The sequence below is a fragment of the Myotis myotis genome, unplaced genomic scaffold, assembly GCF_014108235.1.
Source record: "Myotis myotis isolate mMyoMyo1 unplaced genomic scaffold, mMyoMyo1.p scaffold_m19_p_3, whole genome shotgun sequence".
In the NCBI taxonomy this organism is placed as follows: Eukaryota; Metazoa; Chordata; class Mammalia; order Chiroptera; family Vespertilionidae; genus Myotis; species Myotis myotis.
Window position 1 is genome coordinate 178,387,860 of NW_023416335.1, and position 22,789 is coordinate 178,410,648.

At 37.5% G+C, this 22,789-nt stretch overlaps 1 protein-coding gene across 7 annotated transcripts in view; it reads left to right on the forward strand.

Moving 5' to 3' along the window:
- ITPR2 (inositol 1,4,5-trisphosphate receptor type 2) overlaps positions 1-22,789 on the forward strand; it is a 421,971-nt gene that overhangs the window by 285,960 nt on the left and 113,222 nt on the right. For 6 of the 7 annotated variants that reach the window (XM_036302046.1, XM_036302047.1, XM_036302050.1 and 3 more), the window contains 4 exons: positions 2,584-2,784; positions 3,278-3,388; positions 7,025-7,120; positions 9,095-9,217. In XM_036302046.1, coding sequence (XP_036157939.1) covers positions 2,584-2,784; positions 3,278-3,388; positions 7,025-7,120; positions 9,095-9,217 — 531 coding nt within the window. The remainder of the gene's footprint in view (positions 1-2,583; positions 2,785-3,277; positions 3,389-7,024; positions 7,121-9,094; positions 9,218-22,789) is intronic. The other variant, XM_036302048.1, reaches the window with a different exon arrangement.

Below are 22,789 nucleotides of genomic sequence, written 5' to 3' on the forward strand. Positions count from 1 at the left end.
CTTCTGAAATGGAGAGATACTTTTGTATCTGAGTGATGAAACATGAAAGGAAAATCCCTTTATGGAGGAAAAGTTGGGCTGGTTAAGTTTCATTCTTTGCATCCTCAGCTCCTATCTTTGTAACTTCAGTGAGCATCATCTAATCCTAGTGTTCTGGTATTTGTTGAGTAAAGTCACATTTGCTCATCTGTGCCTTCCTAGTTTTATGGATTTCAGTGCCTTTCATCATTTACAGTCTATTTCTTGAGTGAGGATATAGACGACATTTATATGTCTTTATTAGAAGTAGAGTTAACATAGGAGAGGATTTTGTACAACAGTGGAAGTCGATACCTTTGTAAATTAATATAGTCCTGCTCTTATATCTTCTTTGGTACATTTTCCTTTGTCAGATAGATTAACTTAGGGGTACCTAGGAATTTTGGCTTTTTTTTTTGGCATTATTTGTACATACTGCTTACATCACCATGGCAAAACCACATGAAAGGTGAAATAGTTTCTAAGAACACATATTCAATATTAGAGAGACAGCAGAGTTTGAAGTTGTTTTCTTTAGTAAGGGTCTAGATCAGCAATTTTCAATGGGTATGTTGTAAGAAGCACGCTGGTGTGCCACAGAAATTTTTAAAACTTGAAATACCTGACTATTTAGTCAGGGTCACTGACCTCTTTTCCCTGAGATTGTCAAATTAAAAAAAAAAAAAAAAAAAAAAAGACAACAGCCAACACAATAGCTGTCCAGTGTGAATGAATCAAAAGTAACCTTACTTTTTTTTTTTTTGGTCACATCTGCAAAAAAACATAACATTTTTTGGTGTGTTGCAGAATTTTAGTAATTAGTTTATGTGTTCCATGAGATTAAGAAAAAATTGAAATTCACTGGTCTAGACTACAGGTGTTCTGAGTTGGTAAGATTTATGTAAATTTAATTGGATATTCTCCAAGGGGATACATCTGGAATTAATGGTAGAAGCCATGGCTCTTGGTGACCATCGCACCACACCTGGGAGAGGGCTGCTGCAGTGCTGTCAGCAAAGGCCAGACGCATTACTCCCAGAGGGAGGGCACTGGCTGTGCCTTCATGCTTTTCCTGACCCACCTAGTCTGTCCATGTAGGAAATAGATATATTATGTAGAATCTGTTAAAATATTTCACTGATAGGAGTGTGGGATATAATAGTTTGGAACATGCTACTTATAAAATAGTTTGTATTTAATAAGAATAAATGGTGGATTTATCCAATAGCTAATATATAGAAGCAACCCAACAGACGAATGGATACATAAAATGTAGTATAGACGTAGGATGGAATATTATTCAGCCTTAAAAAATGAAATTCTGACATATGCTACAACATGTATGAATCTTAAGACATTGTGCTAAGTGAAATAAGTCAGTTACAAAATGACAAATACTTTATATAAAGTACCTAGAGTAGTCAAATCATAGAACAGGAAGTAGAATAGTGGTTGCCAGAGGCTGAGGGAAGGCTGATGGAGGATTGTTAATAGGTATAGACTTTTAGTTTTACAAAATGAAAAGGGTTCTAGAGACATGGATGGTGATGGTACCTCAGCATTGTGAATATATTTAACACCACTGAACTCCACACTTAAAAGTGATTAAGGTGGTAAATTTGGGTGTATTTTGCCACATGCAAAAAATTGGGGGGAAATTACAAAAACAAACGAAAAGAAAAAAGAACAAGTGGAAGAAATAAATTTAAGCAAATAAATATATAAATATAAGTAATAAATTAAGTTAAAAATTAAAGTTTTTATTTTTGTTTACTCTCTCACCAGGTTTACTCCCCCAAAGAAATTACTGCTAACAATTTGTCTTTCCTTCCAGAAATTTTTATGCACGTATAAGCATGTCAACCTTTTCTAAAAGCACATTGTATCGTGTTCCTCAGCTTGCTTTTTTTAACTTAGCAGTATATTTTATTGCTAAATCACTTATTACTAGCTTATGTTTATATCAGTACATATTGATGGACCTCATTTTTATAGCTTCACAATATTGCAGCGTTTGGATTACTGTTATTTATTATGATGGGTATGGTTTGGTTTCCAGTTTTTGCTGTTACAGACAGGGTGCAGTGAGTCTCTTTGTGGAATATATAGAAATAATAACTTTGGGAAATGGAGTTGTAAGTTAACTGAAAATTTTAATAGGCACTTCCAAGTTGCCCTCCATTTACTGTTTGAAGGTGCACGTTTTATAAGGGGTCATTTACTTGAAAAATTTGATTGTTTCTTTCCCTAATGAACTTCTTTTTAGTTTCCTTTTCCTTCTTCTCTTCCTATTACCTATTATTTAACTCTATATAGTTTCAGGATAATGACATTGAGAAATGCTTGGTAAGAATTATGCTGATAAATATAGATGCTTGAGGAAAAAAAACCTAAGAGGCTGCCTTTTTTTTTTCTTTCTTAAATCTAGGAGAAATTTAACAAATAGAAACGCTTTCTTATATAGAGAGATTCCATTTCACATTGCCACACACACTCACACAGAACTGAAAACAATTACACAGGGATTTTTTTTAACCTTTAGGTTATATTTTCTTTTACCTTCAGAACTTCTTGAGGAATCAAAACAACAAAACAAATTACAACCTTGTCTGCGAGACCCTTCAGTTTTTGGACTGCATTTGCGGAAGTACCACAGGTGGCCTGGGCCTGTTGGGTCTCTACATCAATGAGAAGAATGTAGTGCTGGTCAACCAGACTCTGGAAAGTTTGACTGAATACTGCCAGGGCCCGTGCCATGAAAATCAGGTAACCATGAAAGCCGTTCTCCACGCAAAACTATTCCTGACTAATCAGCAAAGGGATCCCATTGTTGAACAAGCAAACCCTTGTGTACATTTCAAAGATCTTTCTTCTTGCTTTGCCAGATGTTTTTATTTTCCTAACAAAACATATAAGGACTGAATTATAGACTGGCAGATACTATGCCATCTTTTAATTTAATTTCATTGTAAAAGAAATTACGTTTATCTGCATGAAAATGTCCCAGATACAAATCAGACTTATCAGGAAGAGTGAAACATGTTTCTTCATCATTGCTCAGTTTTTGTCTCTTAGTGAATCTTCCCAGGATTTGAGGTATAAACTTCCTTTGGCTTGTATGGTTCCACTGAATCCGAAAGCTAAATGTTAGTTATATTTTAAAGGTCAAAAAACTAAGGTGATTCTGTTATTTTATGTCATATGATTTCTAGGGCTTTTATGTTAAAGAGAAGTTATTTTGTAACATTTTGTTTTCTAGACATGTATTGCTACCCATGAATCAAATGGAATTGATATTATCATTGCTCTGATCCTAAATGACATAAATCCTCTTGGTAAATATCGAATGGACCTGGTGCTCCAGCTAAAGGTAGAGTAAATCCACTATTTAGAGGCGGGGGGGAGAAGTGACATTGTCTATATAAAACTCCCTTTGAGAGTTCCTCCAAATCTCCAAGTAGCTCTTGTAGAAACCAAGATATTGTCATATTTTCAGCGAATGAATTGACAGTACGGGCTAGTGAAAGCACCATGCACACGGAATTCCTGATAAAATGTCCAATAAACTTTGAGGTGGTGTTCAATTGGAGGGTACTTTCCTGGAAGTTCATTTAAGTGGTGCTTTGATTCACTATGTCTCTTCTGTTGTTATTTTATGTTTTTATTATATAGAAGAGCCAAAGGTGCTGAAACTCTCTGCACCTATTTGTAAAATTCACCTTCTGTTAGACTGTGGAAAAGGAAGGCTGCAGTTTCTTTTTATGGCTCTCTTCCTTCTAAAAGTTGTTTCCTTTGACATTAGAATCTTATTTCCCCCAAAAAATTCTATAAGCCATTTCACACTGCCTTTGAGAAGGTACTTTAACTTAAACCGTACACGTACTTCCCAGTAGTTCCATTAATCAGAGCTCAGGAACAAGATGACATTACAAAAAAAATTCCTTCAATTTTTTGTTTGAATGGGAATAACAAATGAAAGTACACAAGAAACTATATAAATCTGAGATACAAAGGCATGATATTCAGTGGAGGTGAATTATGAAAGGCCACATTTTTGTGTTTAGTGTTAAACAGGTAAACAAATCATTGGTTAAATAACAATTTTCCTGTTAAGACAGGTCTGTCGAGTATCATAGCAAATGTAATTTTCACTTTGTATATTTATGGCCAAGAAGAATGATATTTTGATAATTCTGCTACTAAGTATAGATATTGATAGATAACATACATATGTGCTGCTTATGTGAAGATTGTGCTAATGGCTTTTAATAAGAAAATGTTTTACTTAAAGAGGTGAGTTTGTATCCTTTCACTGTTTTCTGTTGCAGTATGTACTGCTTTGGGTCCTTCCATCCATACATTAAAGCAAAGGTGATGCTTGTGTAGATTGAACTTGTGTCCTTTCCCTCATTGGCATCATGCTTCAGACAGTGAAGCCAGCCTAAGCCTACATGGCAGGCAGCTTCATCTGAGTTACTAGAAAAAATGTTTATTGCATCTTAAATTCATCTTTAACCATAATTCATAAAGATATAACATATAAAAGCCTTGGCCTCTGGATTTTTAAATCCTTTATTAGTCTAAAACTACCTCTTTAAATCTAATGTTTAGTTGATATAACTTAATTACTGGATGATTCATCAATTTAAGACAAAGTATAGGCATCCTGATTATTTACAAGCCCAGACCTATGTTAAATAACTAAATGATGGAGTATGACACAAGAATACAAAGTTATTCTTAGCTATTTAAATAAAAATGCTTTGTAGAAAAAGGATCATTTAAAATTGTATATATTACTAAGTACAATTTAGGTATACCTCTTCAAAATGTGACAGTTGGATAAATAAGGGTTTGTAAAAAATGCCAAATGAATGGATTTGACTTGAAATATTTGAAGTATCATTATCTACCTAAACAATGAGGTGTGTGTACTTTTCTTTAAAAAAAAAAATGAGGCTTTGACATAATGGCCAATATGACAATATTTGTAAGACAGAATGATATGTAGTGTCAAATTTTAGGGGGCTTCCCTGGGTAGAGTGCTTTTAATAATAAAATCTAGATAACATTATAGAGAAAAACTACATTAAAAATGGTAAGGTTTTATTTTATATTATTTATATAATTTTTCTTAATTATTTATGATTCTAAGTATACTTATTTCTATATACTCATTTACTATACAATTTTATGAATTTTTTATGCATATGTCTTGCCCTTTACTTTTTAATTTACATTTCCTAACTGATTTGTGACTATGAAGGGCTGAATCAGTAAATAGGTCATTTTTTTTTGTTTTGTTTCAAAGAAAGCCCTCTATTAACACTAACACGTGCATTTGATTTCTTGGTGTATATAGGCTTTTGTACATCCAAATTGATTCAGATTTCAGTAGGTCATTTACAAAATTCTTATTATTCCAACATAGTATGAAAAAGGAGATTGGTTAGAAAAAGTACCATAATGCCAATAGCATTCTGAAATTGGATATATTTTAAAGCTATTATGTATTGGGCCTGCTGAGTGAGGTTCATTAGAGAAGACTGCTATTGTTGCTAAGGTTTTAGCTTTGAATTCTAGGGGTCATTTCAGATCACTCTAAGGATTTGAGCTCTCCTTTAAATCCTGGAATCTTATTTTTTTAGGTATATTGTTTGTACAGATGGGATGCTACATTATAAAAATGGGTTTTAGGATTGGTATAAATATGTAAAAATTTTAAATGAAACAGAAAAATTAATGCCACTTCCCCCGCAAAATGCTAAAATCTTTTCAGGATGGGTCCATCCATGACATTGATATCATCATCTTTGATAGTCATTTAAAGATAGTCTTTAGATTTTACTTCTGAAAGAAAAAAAAATAGTTGGATAGAATTTGGTATTAAAAACTGCTCAGTAAAATTAATTTGAACAACTTTAACAAAATCTGTGTAGAGATGTCTGCATACCAAACAACTGATTCAATTTAAGTTTTCTTCCTGTAAGATGTTAATTTTGAGTCACTGAGAACCACCTTAAAGCCATTTGACTCTACTTCTGTGCTCCTATCAAAGATTATATGTGGAGATTGAGATATTTTGAACATTACAAAAACACTGTGGAAATATCTCTCCAGTAGTTTTTATCATCGTACAATTTGCCACAATTCTAGGGCAGCACTATTGAAAGCAATGTAAAGAAATCTCTTTCTAAATGTCGAGAATATTGTGTTTTATGGGTCAACACTTTCTGTAACTCTGTGGTACCTGTTTTGATTGTAAATCAACTGTATCAGAAACATTTTTTATATCTATAGGTAAAAATTTTTGAGATAACATATTTATAAACCAACTTAGAAAACCTCAAAAACAACGTCAACTATTTTCATTCTTTATTAAACAAAAATAGAAAATATTATTCTTCTATAACCCAGGTGGTAAACATGTTGCTTATATACTGACATACTGTGGGACTAGTTATCTTTAAATTTATATTGTATTTCTAACTCATGACTTTCCAATTTTATAGATTAATTTTCAGTAATTATTTCTTAAATTTAAAGTTTTGATTTGATAATGTATTAATTTTTCATGTTAAAATCAATTTACTAAATTCTTTAAATTATATACCATTTATCTGAAATATGTCATTGATACTAGTTCACCTTACTGTCTTGTTAAAATGTCATCATAGAAATGCCCATTAGGAAATAGTGAAAGAATATATGATAATATTTGAATGCATTATATATTAAGTCAGTCTTGTTTTTAAAACATTTTTGCACCAATATTTAAAATATCCCTTGTAACTTATCTCTCATGATTTATTATTTTTATTTTGTGTTAACAATAAAGTAAAACATCCTATTTAAAAATGCTAATAAGCCAAACCAAATTAGCAGTTTAAAATTCTGTTTGATTTAAAAAAAAAATGGTCTTGGTAATCTCAATTAACAAAGGCAGGGGATCATTAATCCATGAAATCGATTTTTTCTTGTGCATTAACCCAGTCTGTTTCTCTAGAACAATGCCTCCAAGCTTTTGCTGGCCATTATGGAAAGCAGACATGACAGCGAGAATGCAGAAAGAATTCTTTTTAATATGAGACCCAGGGAACTGGTAAGGAAACTTTTGAAACCCATGTTAATAATGTATCACTAAAAGGGATAAGTTTGTAGTGTGCATGTCAAGAAAAAGCCTAGTGACTTTCACTGCTCTACCAAGGCATTACACATTACAAATATCTCAGAAGGCCTCATGAGGGCAGAGGCCAGTGTGATTTGGGTCCTTATCATTTCATTGGTTTATCTACTCTTAGCACTAAACTATCTGCAAAGTCTTTTGACAGGAAAAATGAAAGTTTGCTTTTATTTTTATTGGAATATATGAGGCAGGTATGTGAGAAAAATGTTTGTACCACTCAAAAATTATGTTATACCTCTTTCTGAACAATGAAAATAAAATCAGTACCTTTTGTACTTGTTTTTATCAGTGAAATATTGCATAATGCTTATTCTAGAGAAAATTGGAGACTTGATGGGAATTCCACAGAAATCATTAGAGGGCCTTCCTATTGTAGAAGTTATATTTTCCTCCTCATCTGTGACATGGAAATCATGGAGTAATATCACCATACCTTAAAAGCAATGGGTTTCAAAAGCATTGACAACATCCTCAAACCTTATAGCTCGATGCTCCAATGACTAAATCCTAGTCTTACGAGAACCATTGTTGGTGTCATGAGAAAATTCTATGGAAAGCATTCTTTTGCTTTCTTTTTAATAGTGAGGAAGGAGCCCTGGCTGGGTAGCTCAGTTGGCTAGAGCGTCATCCCGATATGCCAAGGTTGTAGGTTAGATCTCCAGTCAGGGCACATACAAGAATCAAGCAATGAATGCATAGATAAGTGGAACAACAAACCAACGTTTCTCTCTCTCAAATCAATTAAAAAAATAGTAAGGAATGGAGGCAAGGATGGAAGATAGAAAAATAAGATACATTTTGATTTACCATATGTATAATGAGAGCCTAGTATCTGCAAGGCAGTGGGTTAAGAGGAGTAAGAAGAGCTTGCATTTGTTTGTATATTGGAATATATTAGGAAGATATGTAAAAAATGTTTGTATCCCTCAAACATTATATATCTTTTGAACAATAAAAATTGATATTGTATTTATGCTTAAAAGGGGCAATAGGTTATATATTTATTCAAGAACAGCACTGTACAATAGCCCGTTTAAAATATGGTTTTCTCTGCGTACAACACATTGATCTCATCATCCACTTCCTCCTTATGGCCCACCCTCAACCTCTTAACTGAGTTAGTGCCCATGCCCTATTCTTAATTGGTGCCTCAAACTTAAGTCCTGCTGTAGAATTATTGTGTTCATCTCTTTTTAAAAAATATACATATTTCTATTGATTTTAGAGAGAGAGAAAAGGAGAGGGAGAGAAACATTGATATGAGAAACATCTATCAACTGCCTCCTGCACGCCCCCTCCTAGGGATAGAGCCAGCAACCTCTTGGGCATGTGCCCTGACTGGGAATAGTACCTGTGACCTTCTGATACTCCACCAATTGACCCACACAGGCCAGGGCCCCCACTAGATCAGCAGTTGCCAACAGGTGGTCCGGAGACCACCGGTGGTCTGTGAGGTCTGAAAGGCTGGCAACCGCTGCTCTAGATGGTATTCATCACTTGAGGGCAGATACTCTGTTGTATCCACCATTGGGTCCTCAGTGCAGAGGACGACGTCCACCATCATGGGTCCCTATGACCTAGAAGGAACTTAATAAATAATGGCTAGATATTTACAGTTCCAGAGTCTCCTAATTCATGGGAACTTATGGCACTATCAGCATTCAAAAATCAAAGCAAAATTCTCCAAGGAAAACAAAGAATATTGTAGGGAACTACTTCTGTGCTAATTTAACTAAAGAGTGTTTCCAAGGCCATTTTCATTTAGAGCTCTTTGATACTTTTCAAGTCTTAGGAAGCATTCTAGCTTTCCATTATATCTCATAAACAATGTAAAATGCATGTTGTTTGTGGCATTCCTAGCCTTGGTGTTCCCCTTCATGTCTTTGATAGGTGGATGTGATGAAGAATGCCTATAACCAAGGACTGGAATGCGATCATGGAGACGATGAGGGTGGAGATGATGGTGTTTCCCCAAAAGATGTTGGACACAATATTTATATTCTGGCCCATCAGGTATGATGTTTATATCTTTATATGGTTTTTGTGTATGGTGTAAATTGTCTTTATGCAATTAATTTCTAGCTTCATATACTGTGGTCAGAAAAGATGATGGATATCATTTCAATCCTTTTAAATTTATTAAGACTTGTTTTGTGGCCTAACATATGATCTATCTTGGAAAATGTTCAATGTGCATTTGAGAAGAATGTGTATTCTTTGGATGCAATGTTCTATAAATATTTGTTAGTCCATCTGGTTTCATTTAAGGCCAGTATTACTTTATTGATTTTTCTATCCAGATTATCTGTTCATAGATGTAAGTGGGGTATTAAAGTACCTCACTGTTATTGTATTGCAGCCTATTTTCCCCATTAGGTCTGTTAATATCTGCTTTATATATCTAGGTGCTCCTATATTGGGTACCTAAATGTTTACAAATCTCATATCTTCTTGTTTTTTTAATTTTTATTGGATTCATTAGGATAACGTCTTATATAATAAAAGGCTAATTGCAAATTGACTGAATGGTGGAATGACCGGTCGCTATGACATGCACTGACCACCAGGGGGCAGATGCTCAACACAGGAGCTGCCCCCTGGTGGTCAGTGTGCTCCCATAGGGGAAACACTGCTCAGCCAGAAGCCAGGCTCACATCATCCTTATATTGTGTTCACTACCCAAATAAAGTCTCCTTCCATCACCATTTATCCTCCCTTTACCCTCTTCTACCTCCCCCCCCACCCCCTTTTCCTCTGGTAATCACCATGCTGGTGTCTGTGTCTATGAGATTTTTTTCTTTACTTAATCCCTTCACCTTTTTCACCCAGCCCCGAAGCCCCCTACACTCTGATAGCTGTCAGTTCGATCTCTGTATCTATGAGTCTGTTTCTATTTCTTTTGTTAGTTCATTTTGTTCAATAGATTCCACATATAAGTGAAATCATATGGTACTTGTATTTCTCTGACTGGTAGTTTGATTCCTTCAATTCTGTTTTTCTTTCTCAAGATTGTTTTTTTTTTTTTTTTTTTAAATATATTTTTATTGATTTTTTACAGAGAGGAAGGGAGAGAGATAGAGAGTTAGAAACATCGATGAGAGAGAAACATCAATCAGCTGCCTCCTGCGCATCTCCTACTGGGGATGTGCCCGCAACCCAGGTACATGCCCTTGACCGGAATCGAACCTGGGACCTTTCAGTCCGCAGGCCGACGCTCTATCCACTGAGCCAAACCGGTTTCGGCCTCAAGATTGTTATAGTTATTCGGGGTCTTTTGTGCTTCCATATAAATTTTTGGAATATTTGTTCTGGTTCTATTAAATGCACTATTGGTATATTGATAGGAATTGCATTGAATCTATAGATTGCTTTGGGTAGTATGGACATTTTAATGATGTTAATTCTTTCTATCCATGAATGTGGTATATGGTTCCACTTATTTGTATCTTTATTAGTTTCTTTCTTCAGTGTCTTATAATTCTCCAAGTGCAGATCTTTTACATCCTAGGCTAAATTTATTTTTAGGGGTTTTTTAATGCAATTTTAAATGAGATTGCTTTCTTAGTTTCCTTTTTTGATAGTTTGTTATTGGTGTATAACATTGTAACTGATTTCTGGATATTTATTTTGTATCCTGCTACTTTATTGAATTCATTTATCATTTAGCAGTTCTAGTAGTTTTTTGATAGAGTCTTTAGGGTTCTCCATATATAGTATTATATCATCTGCAAATGATAATTTTATTTCTTCCTTTCCAATTTGATGCCTTTTATTTCTTTTTCTTGTCTGATTGCTGTGGCTAGGACTCTAGTACTATGTTGAATAAGAATGGTGAGAGCAAACTCATATCTTCTTGTTGGATTTTCCATTTTATCATTATGTAACTAGAGGCCCGGTGCATGAAAATTCATGCACTTGGTGTGTGTGTGGGGGGGCTCCCTCAGCCCAGCCTGCACCCTCTCACAGTCCGGGAGCCCTCGGGGGATGTCCAACTGATGGCTTAGGCCCACTCCCTCAAAGCCTCAGTCTGGCCTCCCTCTGCGGGATGTGACCTGTGGGGCCAATTGGGGGGCAGGGCTGGCCAGCAAGCTGCCAGCCCTGCCCCCCATTGCCCCTCCACCACCACTGGTCACCACTGTCCCCCAATCGCTGTCCCCTCCTTCTGCCCACTGGCACCCACCTTGGCTGGCCTGGCACTCCCCACTCTCTGGCCCCACCCCCCACCGTCTGATTGTCCTGCTGTTAGGTCGATTTGCATATTAGGCTTTTATTATATAGGATGCTCTTCTTTATCTCTTATTAAACTCCTTGTTTTAAAATCTATTTTGTCTGATATAAATGTAGCTACTCCAGCTTTCTTTTGATTTCCATTTGCATGGACTATCTTTTTTCATCCCTTCATTTTCAATCTATGTGTGTTCTTACCTGTAAAGTCTTTTGTTTGCAGTATATAGTTGGTCTTGTTTTTTTATCCATTCAGTTACTCTATCTCTTTGGTTAGAGAATATAGTCCATTTGTATTTAAAGTAATTATTAATAGGTTTGTGCATTTTTCATTTTATTATTTTCTGGATGTTTTTGTAGTTTCTCTCTGTTCCTTTCTTCTTCTCTTGCTCTCTTTCTTTGTGCTTTGATTATTTTCTTTTGTGGTATGCCTATTTCTTTCTCTTTATTGTTTGTGTGTTTACTATAGTTTTTTGTTTTGTGGTTACTATGAGGCTTACCTATAACAACTTATGTTTATAAGAATCTATTTTAAGTTGATAACAACTTAAGTTTGATCTCATTGTAAAGCTCAACATTTACTCCACACATTTTATGTTTTTGATGTCACATTTTACATCTTATTATTACCTGGTAAGTCCCTTAACTGATTATTGTAATCATAGTTATTTTTACTGCTTTTGTCTTTGAACATTTATACTAGCTTTGTGTTAACTTTACTACCTTTGGTATATATTTACATTTACAGTGAGATTCTAAAAGATGTGCTATTGATTGTAATATAGTTGGATCATTGAGAAGATTTTTAGGTCTCTCATAGTATATCTATGTCTATATCTATACCTATATCTCTATCTATGTGTATATGACAGAAAAACAGATAAGGGCAGATGGGTTATAGCTGGAAGGACCAAAAAGTATTTTAGGTGTTGAGGAACTAAAAACTAAGATGAAGGACAAGTTGAAGGAAGTAGAACACAGAGATTTAGAATGTGGAAAGGGTGTAGTTTTAGAGAGAATGAGAAATCAGGTGACAGGAATTGAGTCAAGCTAGAAAAAAAATGACTAGAGAATGAATGTGAGTGGAAAGAATAAAATCACAGGCTGAGAATTAAAATAATATTGGCTACTATAACAGAGAAATGTGGTGACACAGCATGTGTATGTGAGCAAAGAGTTACTTCAGGAGCTATAGCATTGTGGAACGGAATCAGCAAAGAAGGGTAGGGCAGAGTGAGCAGTAGAAAGTTAGGGAATATAGCCACCCATGTTTCTTGACTGAAAGCTGGTTTTGCTCTGTCTGGAGAGGTTATGCCCTCTGTATGAGTGAGCAACGTCATTAACAAGACCCGATCATGGAGCTTTCAAGTGGGAAATGAACAACCAGACCAGTGAAGTCATCCCTGGAAGCAGCAAAGTGATAGATACTTGAGCCAGATTACCTCCTTTCCATACAGACGATGTTTAAAAATGCAATCTCAGCCCTAGCTGGTTTGGCTCAGTGGATAGAGCATCGGCCTGTGGACTTAGGGGTCCCAGGTTCCATTCCAGTCAAGGGCACATGCCCAGGTTGCGGGCTTGATCCCCAGTCAGGGGCATGCAGGAGGTGGCCCACCAATGAGTCTCTCTCCTCATTGATGTTTCTATCTCTCTCTCCCTTTCCCTTCCTCTCTGAAATCAATAAAAATATATTTTAAAAAATGCAATCTCATATTACTAGTATAATGTGAGTAACCATAAAAATGCCATGGTTTAGCCCTGGCCAGTTTGGCTTAGTAGTTAGAGCACCTGTCAGGCTGTGGACCAATGGGTCATGGGTTCTATTCCCAGTCAAGGACATGTACTTTGGTGGCAGATTCAATCCCCAGCCTAGGTTGGGGCATGAGCAGGAGGCAACCAATCAATGTGTCTCCCCCATATTTCTCTCTCTCTTTCTCTCTCTCTCTCCCCCCCTCCTTCTCTCCATGTCTCCCTCATTCTCTCTCTCTCCCTCTCTCCCCCTCCCCCTCCCTTACACTCTCTTCAAAAATCAATGGAAAAAATATCCTCACTCCTCAGGTGAGGATTAAAGATAAAAAAGTCAAAATGAGGAAAGGACTTATGTGAGGTCAGTTTAGTTTTAAGCATTAAGTATAAGAGCAGGGAATACAAATTTAACAACAGGTTAAGGTAGATATTGAGAAGAATGGAGATTGAATATAATGGATATTGAAAATAATGCACAAGCTAGTCATAAATCAAAAGATAATGACACAAAACATGAAAGAAGTTAAAAATAAAGACAGCATAAAAAGGCAATGATTTTGATGGGTTTGAGTTTATGAGAATGCTTGGAGGCGACAGATTCTCTTCAAGGATAATGGTGAAATTGTCCAAGGAATGGGGATTCAGAAGCAGTGAAAAAGTAACAAAGGATTAAAAACAACATACTGAAATGAAGATATGTGAAAATTGCTTGAATGGATATGTAGAGGTTTATTAATTTTCCAAAACGAAAATGTTAGAAAAGCAGTAGTTTGCAGAGCCATGATGGTACAATGTAGAAGTACATGAAGAAAGCCAGACTTCAGGAAGAAAATGTCAGACTGAGTAAGGGGAAGGAGATGCTGAATTGCTGAATCATTTAAGCCTTGTGATTAAATTGTCCGTCCTGGACAATTTAAATATGCAAATTGTCCAGGATGCCATCACAGTAACAGTAATGACTGAATAGGCTGCGTGGGGCAACAAGGCTGGCAGGGAAGTTAGTGAGGAATGACCAAACGACTGAATAGCAGGCTGTGTGGGGCGACCAGGCCCGCAGGGGGGGCCAGTTGGGGGCAACTAGGCAGGTGGGGGGAACAGTTGGGGGCAACCAGGCTGGCAAGGAGGGGGGCAGTAAGGGGTGACCAGGCCAGTGAGGGGGGCAGTTGGGGGTGACCAGGCTGGCAGGGGGAGCAGTTGGGGGCAACCAGCCCAGCAGGGGGGGCAGTAAGGGATAACCAGGCCAGCGGGGGGGGGGGGGGAGGTTAGGGGTGACCAGGCTGGTAGGGAGGGGCAGTTGGGGGTGACCAGGCAAGTGGGAGGAACAGTTGGGGATGACCAGGTTGGCAGGGGGGCCAGTTAGGGGCGATCAGGCAGGCAGGTAGGTGAGCAGTTAGGAGCCAGTGGTTCTGAATTGTGAGAGAGATGTCCAATCCCAGGGATTGGGCCTAAACCAGCAGGGCCCTATATTGAAGAGGGTGCAGGCTGGGCTGAGGGGACTCCTTTCTCCCGTGCATGAATTTTGTGCACCAGGCCTCTAGTATGAAATAAGAGTCCATATGGGTTCTTTCCAGGAACTCAATGAGGGGGTAGGAATGTCAAAATATATGGAACAATGTATATAATAGACATCTGCTCATTTTCTTATAGTGACACAGAGAGTTATTACCTTGCCAGGTTATAAATATGTTTTCATGAACAATTCAGTTTTCACCCATAAAAGAGAGCACATGGTGCTCTTTTTATCTTCCCACAGTGACTTCGTTGGCTTTCTCTAGGCTAGGATACGCTACTTGGTTTCTTGGGAGGCCAAACACAGTTGCTGAGTTCCTTCTGAACCTGTTGTCCAAATAGCTACCACACCAAGGCGCAAACACAGGAGAATGGTGATTGTAAGCTTTGCTGCCAGAGGGAGCCATGTAGCTGTGCTCCCAGGGTTTGGTTGAGTCCAGGTTTCACGGCTTTCATTGTGACTATGGGATCACTGGGCTCCTGCATGCTGATGACCGTGCAGATTGGTTTCTGCCTTTGCACGGTTCAGTAATTCCAAACCCAAGGTTCAACTTCCTCCTTGTTTTACTATAATCATCTTTTGTACAGACAGTTTATTTTGGTGCCCTCAGACTTTCAATTTTTGTTGTTATTCTTTTTATGGCAGTGAGGTAGTTCTTCTTTTCCTACCGTGACAGCCTTTTTGGTCGTTCTTGTGGTTGGTGTTACAAGAAACAAATAATGCTTCTTGTAAGTGTCTTGTCTGATCTACATAAAACTATAAATACTTAAAAAAGGGAATTTCTTAAGTTCTGATACCATGGGGTCATGCAGAGAATTTCCTTAAAATTAAGATATGTGTCCTTTTAGGAGGTTTTCTGTCAGCCACATGCTCTCCTCACACCCCTCTAGGGCTTGGGTTTTTTTTTTTTACATTCTGCTTTCTTCCTGTTATTTCTCCTCTTTATTCCTGTATTTCTATACGATAGTCACTGCCCACAGTCTCCAGGGGTCCTCAAACTTTTTAAACAGGGGGCCAGTTCACTGTCCCTCAGACTGTTGGAGGGCCGGACTATAGTTTAAAAAAAAAACTACAAACAAATTCCTATGCACACTGCACATATCTTAGTTTGAAGTAAAAAAACAATTTTTTTCGGCGGGCCGCATGTGGCCCGCGGGCCGTAGTTTGAGGACCCCTGGAATTGTTTAGTACCTTGGATATGTTTAACATACATTAGGCCATATTGTTTCTTTGGTCCCATGGACCAATTTTTGTTTTTCTGTTTGAGACCTTTTATTTTCTCCCACAGCTTTATTGAGATATAATTAGCATATAATAACATTGAGTAAGTTTAAAGCATATGATGCATTGAGTTTATACATTTATTTATTGTTAAATGACTACCAATAGAGCATTAACTCATAACTCCATCCAGTTGCATAATTACCATTTCTCTTTGGAGGTGAGAACTTATAAGATCTACTCTTTTGGCAACATTTCAATTATTGGTGCATTATTATTAGCCACAATCACTAGGCTACACATAACATCCCCAGAATTTGTTAATCTTATAACTGGAAGTTTATATCCTTTGGCCAATATCTCCCCATTTCTTTTACCTCCCAACCCCTGATAACTACTCTACTTTCTTCTATCTCTGATTTTGACATTTTTAGATTTCACATAAAAGTGATATTATGCAGTATTTGTCTTTCTCTGTCTGGTTTATTTCACTTAGCATAATGCCCTCAAGGTTCCTCCAAGTTGTTGGAAACAGCAGTATTTCCTTCTTTCTTATAGCTGAATAAGATTCCACTGTGTGTGTGTAAACACACACACAGAGTGCGACAAAGAGTTAATAAAGCTGTTGTAATAATCATAACCTACATGTCATATATACACACACACACACACACAAATATATATATATATCATTTTATCCATTCATCCAGTGACGGATAGTTAGGTTGTTTAATATCTTGGGTATTGTGAGTAATGCTGCTATGAATATGAATATGCGATACCCTCTGTTTAATACCTACTAGAATAAGAATTATATGGAGAAATATTATATACTTTACAGAAAGTGAAGGAGTATTAGATAGCAAGCCACTAGAAAGCAAAAACAACTCCTAGGCTCATAAAGCAAGAAAGAATGGATCACTTTAAACTGGCTATATGAAATTGCTTTTAAAATACAGGCTTTAAAATTTTTCATAAGCATTTCCCCATCTCACTAAATGGTCTTGAGATTGTAATTTTAATGTCTGCATAATTGTTCATTGTTTGAATGTACCATAATTTGTTGAGTCACTCCTTATTGTTAGACATTTAGGTTTCTAATGTTTTTGATATTATAAATTATGCCGTGAATAATATCCTCATACATTAATCTTTGCCTGCTATGCTGATTCTTTCTCTAGATTGAATTCCAAAATGTTTAATTACTAGGTCACAGGGTAGTAACTATTTTATGGTTATTAATGCATATTATAAAATTGTTTTTACAGTATCTTATTGGATTCTAAAATTATGACCATTTAAAAAATATTTGCCAAGCAAATAGTGTTTAGAACATAGTAACCCCTCAATAAATGTGTGTTAAATAAATTAATGAATTGTAGATTAAATGGGATCTAATTTTCAGTCACATAGTTGGGATTACTAATAAAATGGATTATTTTTCAATATGTTATTTGCTCATTTCTATTTCTCTCGTGAATTACTTAAAACTGTGTTTATCTGTACAAGTGGGGTTTATTTTTCCCCAGTGAATTTTGATGAAGGTCAATAACCCTTAGTCATAATTGTATTATCTACTTCTCCCTGATTCATTTTCTCTGTAAATATTTTAACAATAGTTTTCTTTCATAACCTTGAGATCTGTTAAACACTCACCTACATTTTATTCTAATGTATAATGATTTCAGGTTTTGTAATTAATTATATAATTTCTTCATGTCATCTTGCAGAGATGCTAACTCATCTCTAAAGATATAGTCCAAGACTTAGCAACAGCAATCTATGTGGGCAGGGTTGGTAGGAGTTGAGTGGGTGTGATATAGAGCATGGGTCACAGAGAGACCTTTAGTAGAAGAGACCGGGGTTAAAATTAAACCACCTTTAGGGCCAGACAGGGCATGTGAATGAGCGATGTGGGGGCAGGTGTGGGTGGGGCATCTGGTGATAGTCTTCCAAAGCAGGCCACCATGGCTCACCTCTGCTGACTTTCCAGTTAGGATTGTAGGCCCTGTATTTCCACTTCTCCTTCAAAAGAAGCATGAATTTTAAAATTTTTGAAAAAATGTGACATCTAATTTTTTAAAGTTGACAACTCATTCAGATTTTTCAAAAACATTGAGTAGTACCAACAGAACTCACCAGCAGGTAGAATGCAGCCCATGAGCCAGAATTTGCCACTGGTGGAGTGAGGGATCCAGGGTTCTCATTTATTCTTCACTCAGTTGTGTGGGTTTTTAGAATGCTTACTAGATCTTATGCACTGTGTTAGATACTAGTAATACAGCAATGAAGAAGGCCGGCAAGAGATCCATTCTCAGGGAGTTTACATTCTGACTGGGAGCAGTGAAGAGGAGACAAACCAGAGTTAGCAGATAGTGGACCCAGCTATGCAGCAAATGAGAAGAAGCTGTGATGAAGGACAGTAACGAGGTGCTGTTGCAGATTGGGTGATCAGGAGGGCTTTCTCTGAAAAGCTGAAATTGAGAAAGCAACAGTGAGAAAGCAACAGCCAACAGTATGAGATGGGGCATTAAGGGGGAGCATCCCAAAGAGTGACTTGAAAGTAGCAGTGAGCTTGGCATGTTTGGTGGAACCAAAGACCTGTGGAGCTGCACCTTAACCAGCTCTTAGTACTTGAATGTTATAATAAATACATACGATGCACCTGAGACTCGTTTATTATAAGACTAGGGACCCAGTGCATGAATTCGTGCACCTTGAAAGGAACTGTGGGCCGTGAGGCTGTGGTGGGCACAGGGACGGGTCTCGGTCCATCCTCCACGCTCCCGCTGCTGCCATTCACATGAGCTGATGGTGCAGAGTGGTTGGGGCCAGTTCCAGCAGCAGGTACAAGCGGGCCCAGCACCATCAGCGGTTGCAAGCGGTGGCTGCTGCCCTTATTGCCCCTTGGGAGCAGGGGGAGGTGGAGAAGCCTTCAGGGGCGATTAGGGCCAGCAGTCACTGCTTGCACCTGCTGACAGCACCAAGCAATCGGGATCAGCACTTGGTGCCGGCAGCGGATGCAAGCAGGGCTGGCTCCGGCAATAGGTGTGAGTGCCCAGCAGGACCCTGGCACATGGGAGCAAATAATTATCAGTAATGACCCGATGACAGTGACCGGCGCCCCGCCTTGGTCTGGCACCCCTGCTCACCTGCTCCACCATCCCGCCGTGGCTGATGCCCGCCATGTTTCGTGCTCTGCCAATACCCGCCATGTTCTGCGCACACTCCCTGGTGGTCAGCACACGTCATGGCGACCAGTTGTTTGGTTGTTTGGTTGTTCTGCCATTTGATCTATTTGCATATTATGGTTTTATATATATAGATAGTCACTGAAGAACATTTATTAAGCACTTCCTATGTCAAGCATTATTTCAGTTGCTAAGCTGGAAAGATGAATGAAGATGCCATCAACAGATAAAGCATTATAATTTAATTAGAGGCCCGGTGGACGAAATGTGTGTACTGGAGGGGGGGTCCCTCAGCCCAGCCTGTGCCCTCTCACAGTCTGGGAGCCCTGCGATTGATCACCACAAAGAGGTAGGCACCGCCCACCTGGCCGAGGCTACACAGTGGATCGCCTCAGAGAGGGAGGCCCCACCCACCCACCGCAGCCCGCCGGTTGGTGGCCTGGGCCTCCCTCTGTAGGGCGATCATGGGGCGATGCCCGGGCCTTTGACCAATCGCATTGCACCCGCCTTGGCTGGCCTGGTGCCCGTGGGTGTCATAGCGTGGTCATCTGGAAGGTCATCTGGATGGTTGTTTGGCTGTTCGGTCAATTTGCATATTATCTTTTTATTATTATAGATGTGCTTTTGTTAAAATAGAGGTATGCCCCAAATATGCTTCCCTTAGGAGTCAGGAGATAACTCATGGAAGAGGTGACACTTGAACTGAATCATGAAGGACGGAGGGAAGGGGGGAACATTCTAGGCAGAGGCAACAACTTCTGCAAAAATGCACCATAGATATTTTAGAGAAAGGAACTTGTTTTGGGAGTTTGTGTAGTATCTACTTATGTTTTTATATAAAATTAATTACAATAATTTAATTCCAAATCTTTGATAATGATACTGATTATAGCCACTTAACAGATGTTGCATGAATAAAAAATGAATGAATGCCCTGGCCAGTGTGGCTCAGTTGGTTGAGTGTCATCTGTCCACTGAAAGGTTGCTGGTTCAATTTCTGGTCAGAGCACTTTATTAAGTTATGGGTTCGATCCCTGTTTGGGATGTATACGGGAGGCAACTGACCGATGTTTTTCACATAGATGTTTCTTTCTCCCTCTTCCTTCCTCTTTCTGTAAAATTAATATTTTTTTAAAAAAAAATGAATGAATGAATGAATGAATGACTAGGACAGGACATACTCTAAAACTATAGTATTTTATAATTTAAGTATTACAATAAAAACTGAATAAAAATATTTTCCTGTTATCATTATCATGATCAAAATTAATGATATTTTCCCCCCACTGGAGTATAAATTCATTATGCATAGACACAAACTTTTTTCCCTGTTTCTATGCCAAGTACATACTTAGCATATAATAGATGCTCAGAAATGTTTGGGGGAATAATTTCTTGCAAAAATGCATGTATGCTGCCCTGAATTGTTCTTTATTTCATGTATGTATGTCTTGGCTACTTAATTAATAGTAGATTCACAAAATCTGGACACCCATGAGGCCTCATATTTTTTTTAAAGAAACTTTCCATGAAGAAAAGTATCATGGAGAAAGAATGCTTAGTTTAAGTCTCCTAATAGACACCTATGTATCTTTTACCAAGCAACAAGGAATCTTTGGATTATATCTATTTCAATGATCTCTCAAATTCACAGTTAATGGGAGCAACAAAAAAATGCAATCTAAGAAATGAAATTGGGCTCTCTGTAATTGTTAGTTTGGTGTAAGGATCATGAAGCTACGTTTAGTGGAAGCAATTATTTTTCTGTTGAACATTTCATGTTTGGTAGATTTAAATTTCCTTCTGAGTGGTATAATTATCAGGGCATCCATCCGAATCCTAGCAGCATATAGTAGGCCTTGGCCACGTCTTCGGCTCCTATGTCTGCTCTTACTTCAACTATATCCATTGCATTCAAGGTTTGTTAGGAGAGCTAGAGATATCAGGCAGGGATGCTCCTATATATCTGTATTTTTCCAGTCAGAAAAATACATAGCATTTCTGAGCATATTTCAGATCCTTTGGTTGATAGCTGTCCCCATGGAAAGCCTTCCAGGAGAGAGGATGGTAAAACCGGTCATCACGTTTCAAGGGCTGGGATTCTTTATGTCATGCTGAAGGAATTTGCTAGATGTCCTGACAGTCCTCATTAATTTATTTTTTTTTTCCTTAAAAATGTCACCTCGGAGCTACAATTACTTGAGCTATATTCATTTTTAAGGGATATGCATATACATTGCTTTAAATAGCTAAATTTTAATTTATTCTAAAGTCATATGAAATGTATATATTACTCAGATTGCTGAAAAGGTTTTCCTTAGAGACTTAATGCTGCTTAACCTCTCGGCAGCTTCGATTTTCTTATCTAATACGTAGTAATCAGCATTGATTCATTTACTTTAGGAACAGAAGGATGGGTTTGTAATTGGATGCATAACTTCCATCTTTAATATCTTCGAAGGGTTTTAACTAACTTCCAATTACTTCATCTTTATTATTGCTTGTAGTGCAGAAAGTGGAAAACACAGCTGGGTTTTTAAGCTCACAGAGGCTCTTGTAGCTCAGTGATACGTTGACTAGAATAAGGTTCAAACAGCTTAGCTGTTATTCACCCCTGCACCCTGTATTTTCTCTATTAGCTGATTATGCCACTCACTTCTCTGACTTCGGCTTTCTCATCCATAAAAATAGGATGAGGATCCATGACCTATGTTTGCAGAGCAAACTTACAGAAACCTATATGGAGACTATAGAGTAGTTGGACCATGATGGCTCTTCTACTGGATATATTTTTTTAAATATAGATTTTTATTGATTTCAGAGAGGAAGGGAGAGGGAGACAGAGAGAGAAACGTCAATGATGAGAGAGAATCATTGATCGGCTGTCTCCTGCATGCCTCCTACTGGGGGCACACAACCTGGGTATGTGCCCTAACCGGGAATCAAACTGTGACCTCCTGGTTCATAGGTTAATGCTCAACCACTGAGCAACACTGGCCAGGCTGGATATATTTTAAGTAATGTAACAGAGTAACTAATGGGCTACTGGATATTCCTGTATTTATACTTTACCTAGTTACAGAAGGAATTTGAGGTTGAATAAGAAATGCACTTGTATAATTAGACTGTTAGAATACAAGATCAAAAGCCTTGAAAAGGAAAAGGAATCTGAGTATGCTGAGGGTCTTGGCTAATGTTCTTACTATTTATCAGTGGTATCTCTGCGTCTCTTGGTAACCACGAGTGAAAAATAATGGGTGATACAATTAATATCTATACTATGCATAATGACCAACTCTTTGCTGGTGTGCATTCTAAAATGAATCTGTACACGGGCATAGGACAGCGCAGTGTACAGTGTTTTCTAAACAGCTCTATAGAGCACACCAGATCTTTTAAAATGCACATGGCTGTCTGTAATCCGTGGGGATAAACAATGATAAAAAAAAGTCTGAGTTATAATCAGAGTGATTATAAATAAATTTGAATAACATGACAGTCAAAATAGGTAAGGTTCGTTAAGGGATTTGGTAATGTAGAAACTTTTCAAAATTTGAACTTAGTTGAAAACAGACATTTTTAGATATCAAAAGCTTATTTTCTTACATTGCAGAAAATAGACTTCTCCCAATTGCCCAGCTACATGAAAAACCTGCTGTTAGTCTTGGCTGCAGATATTTAGAAATATAAGCA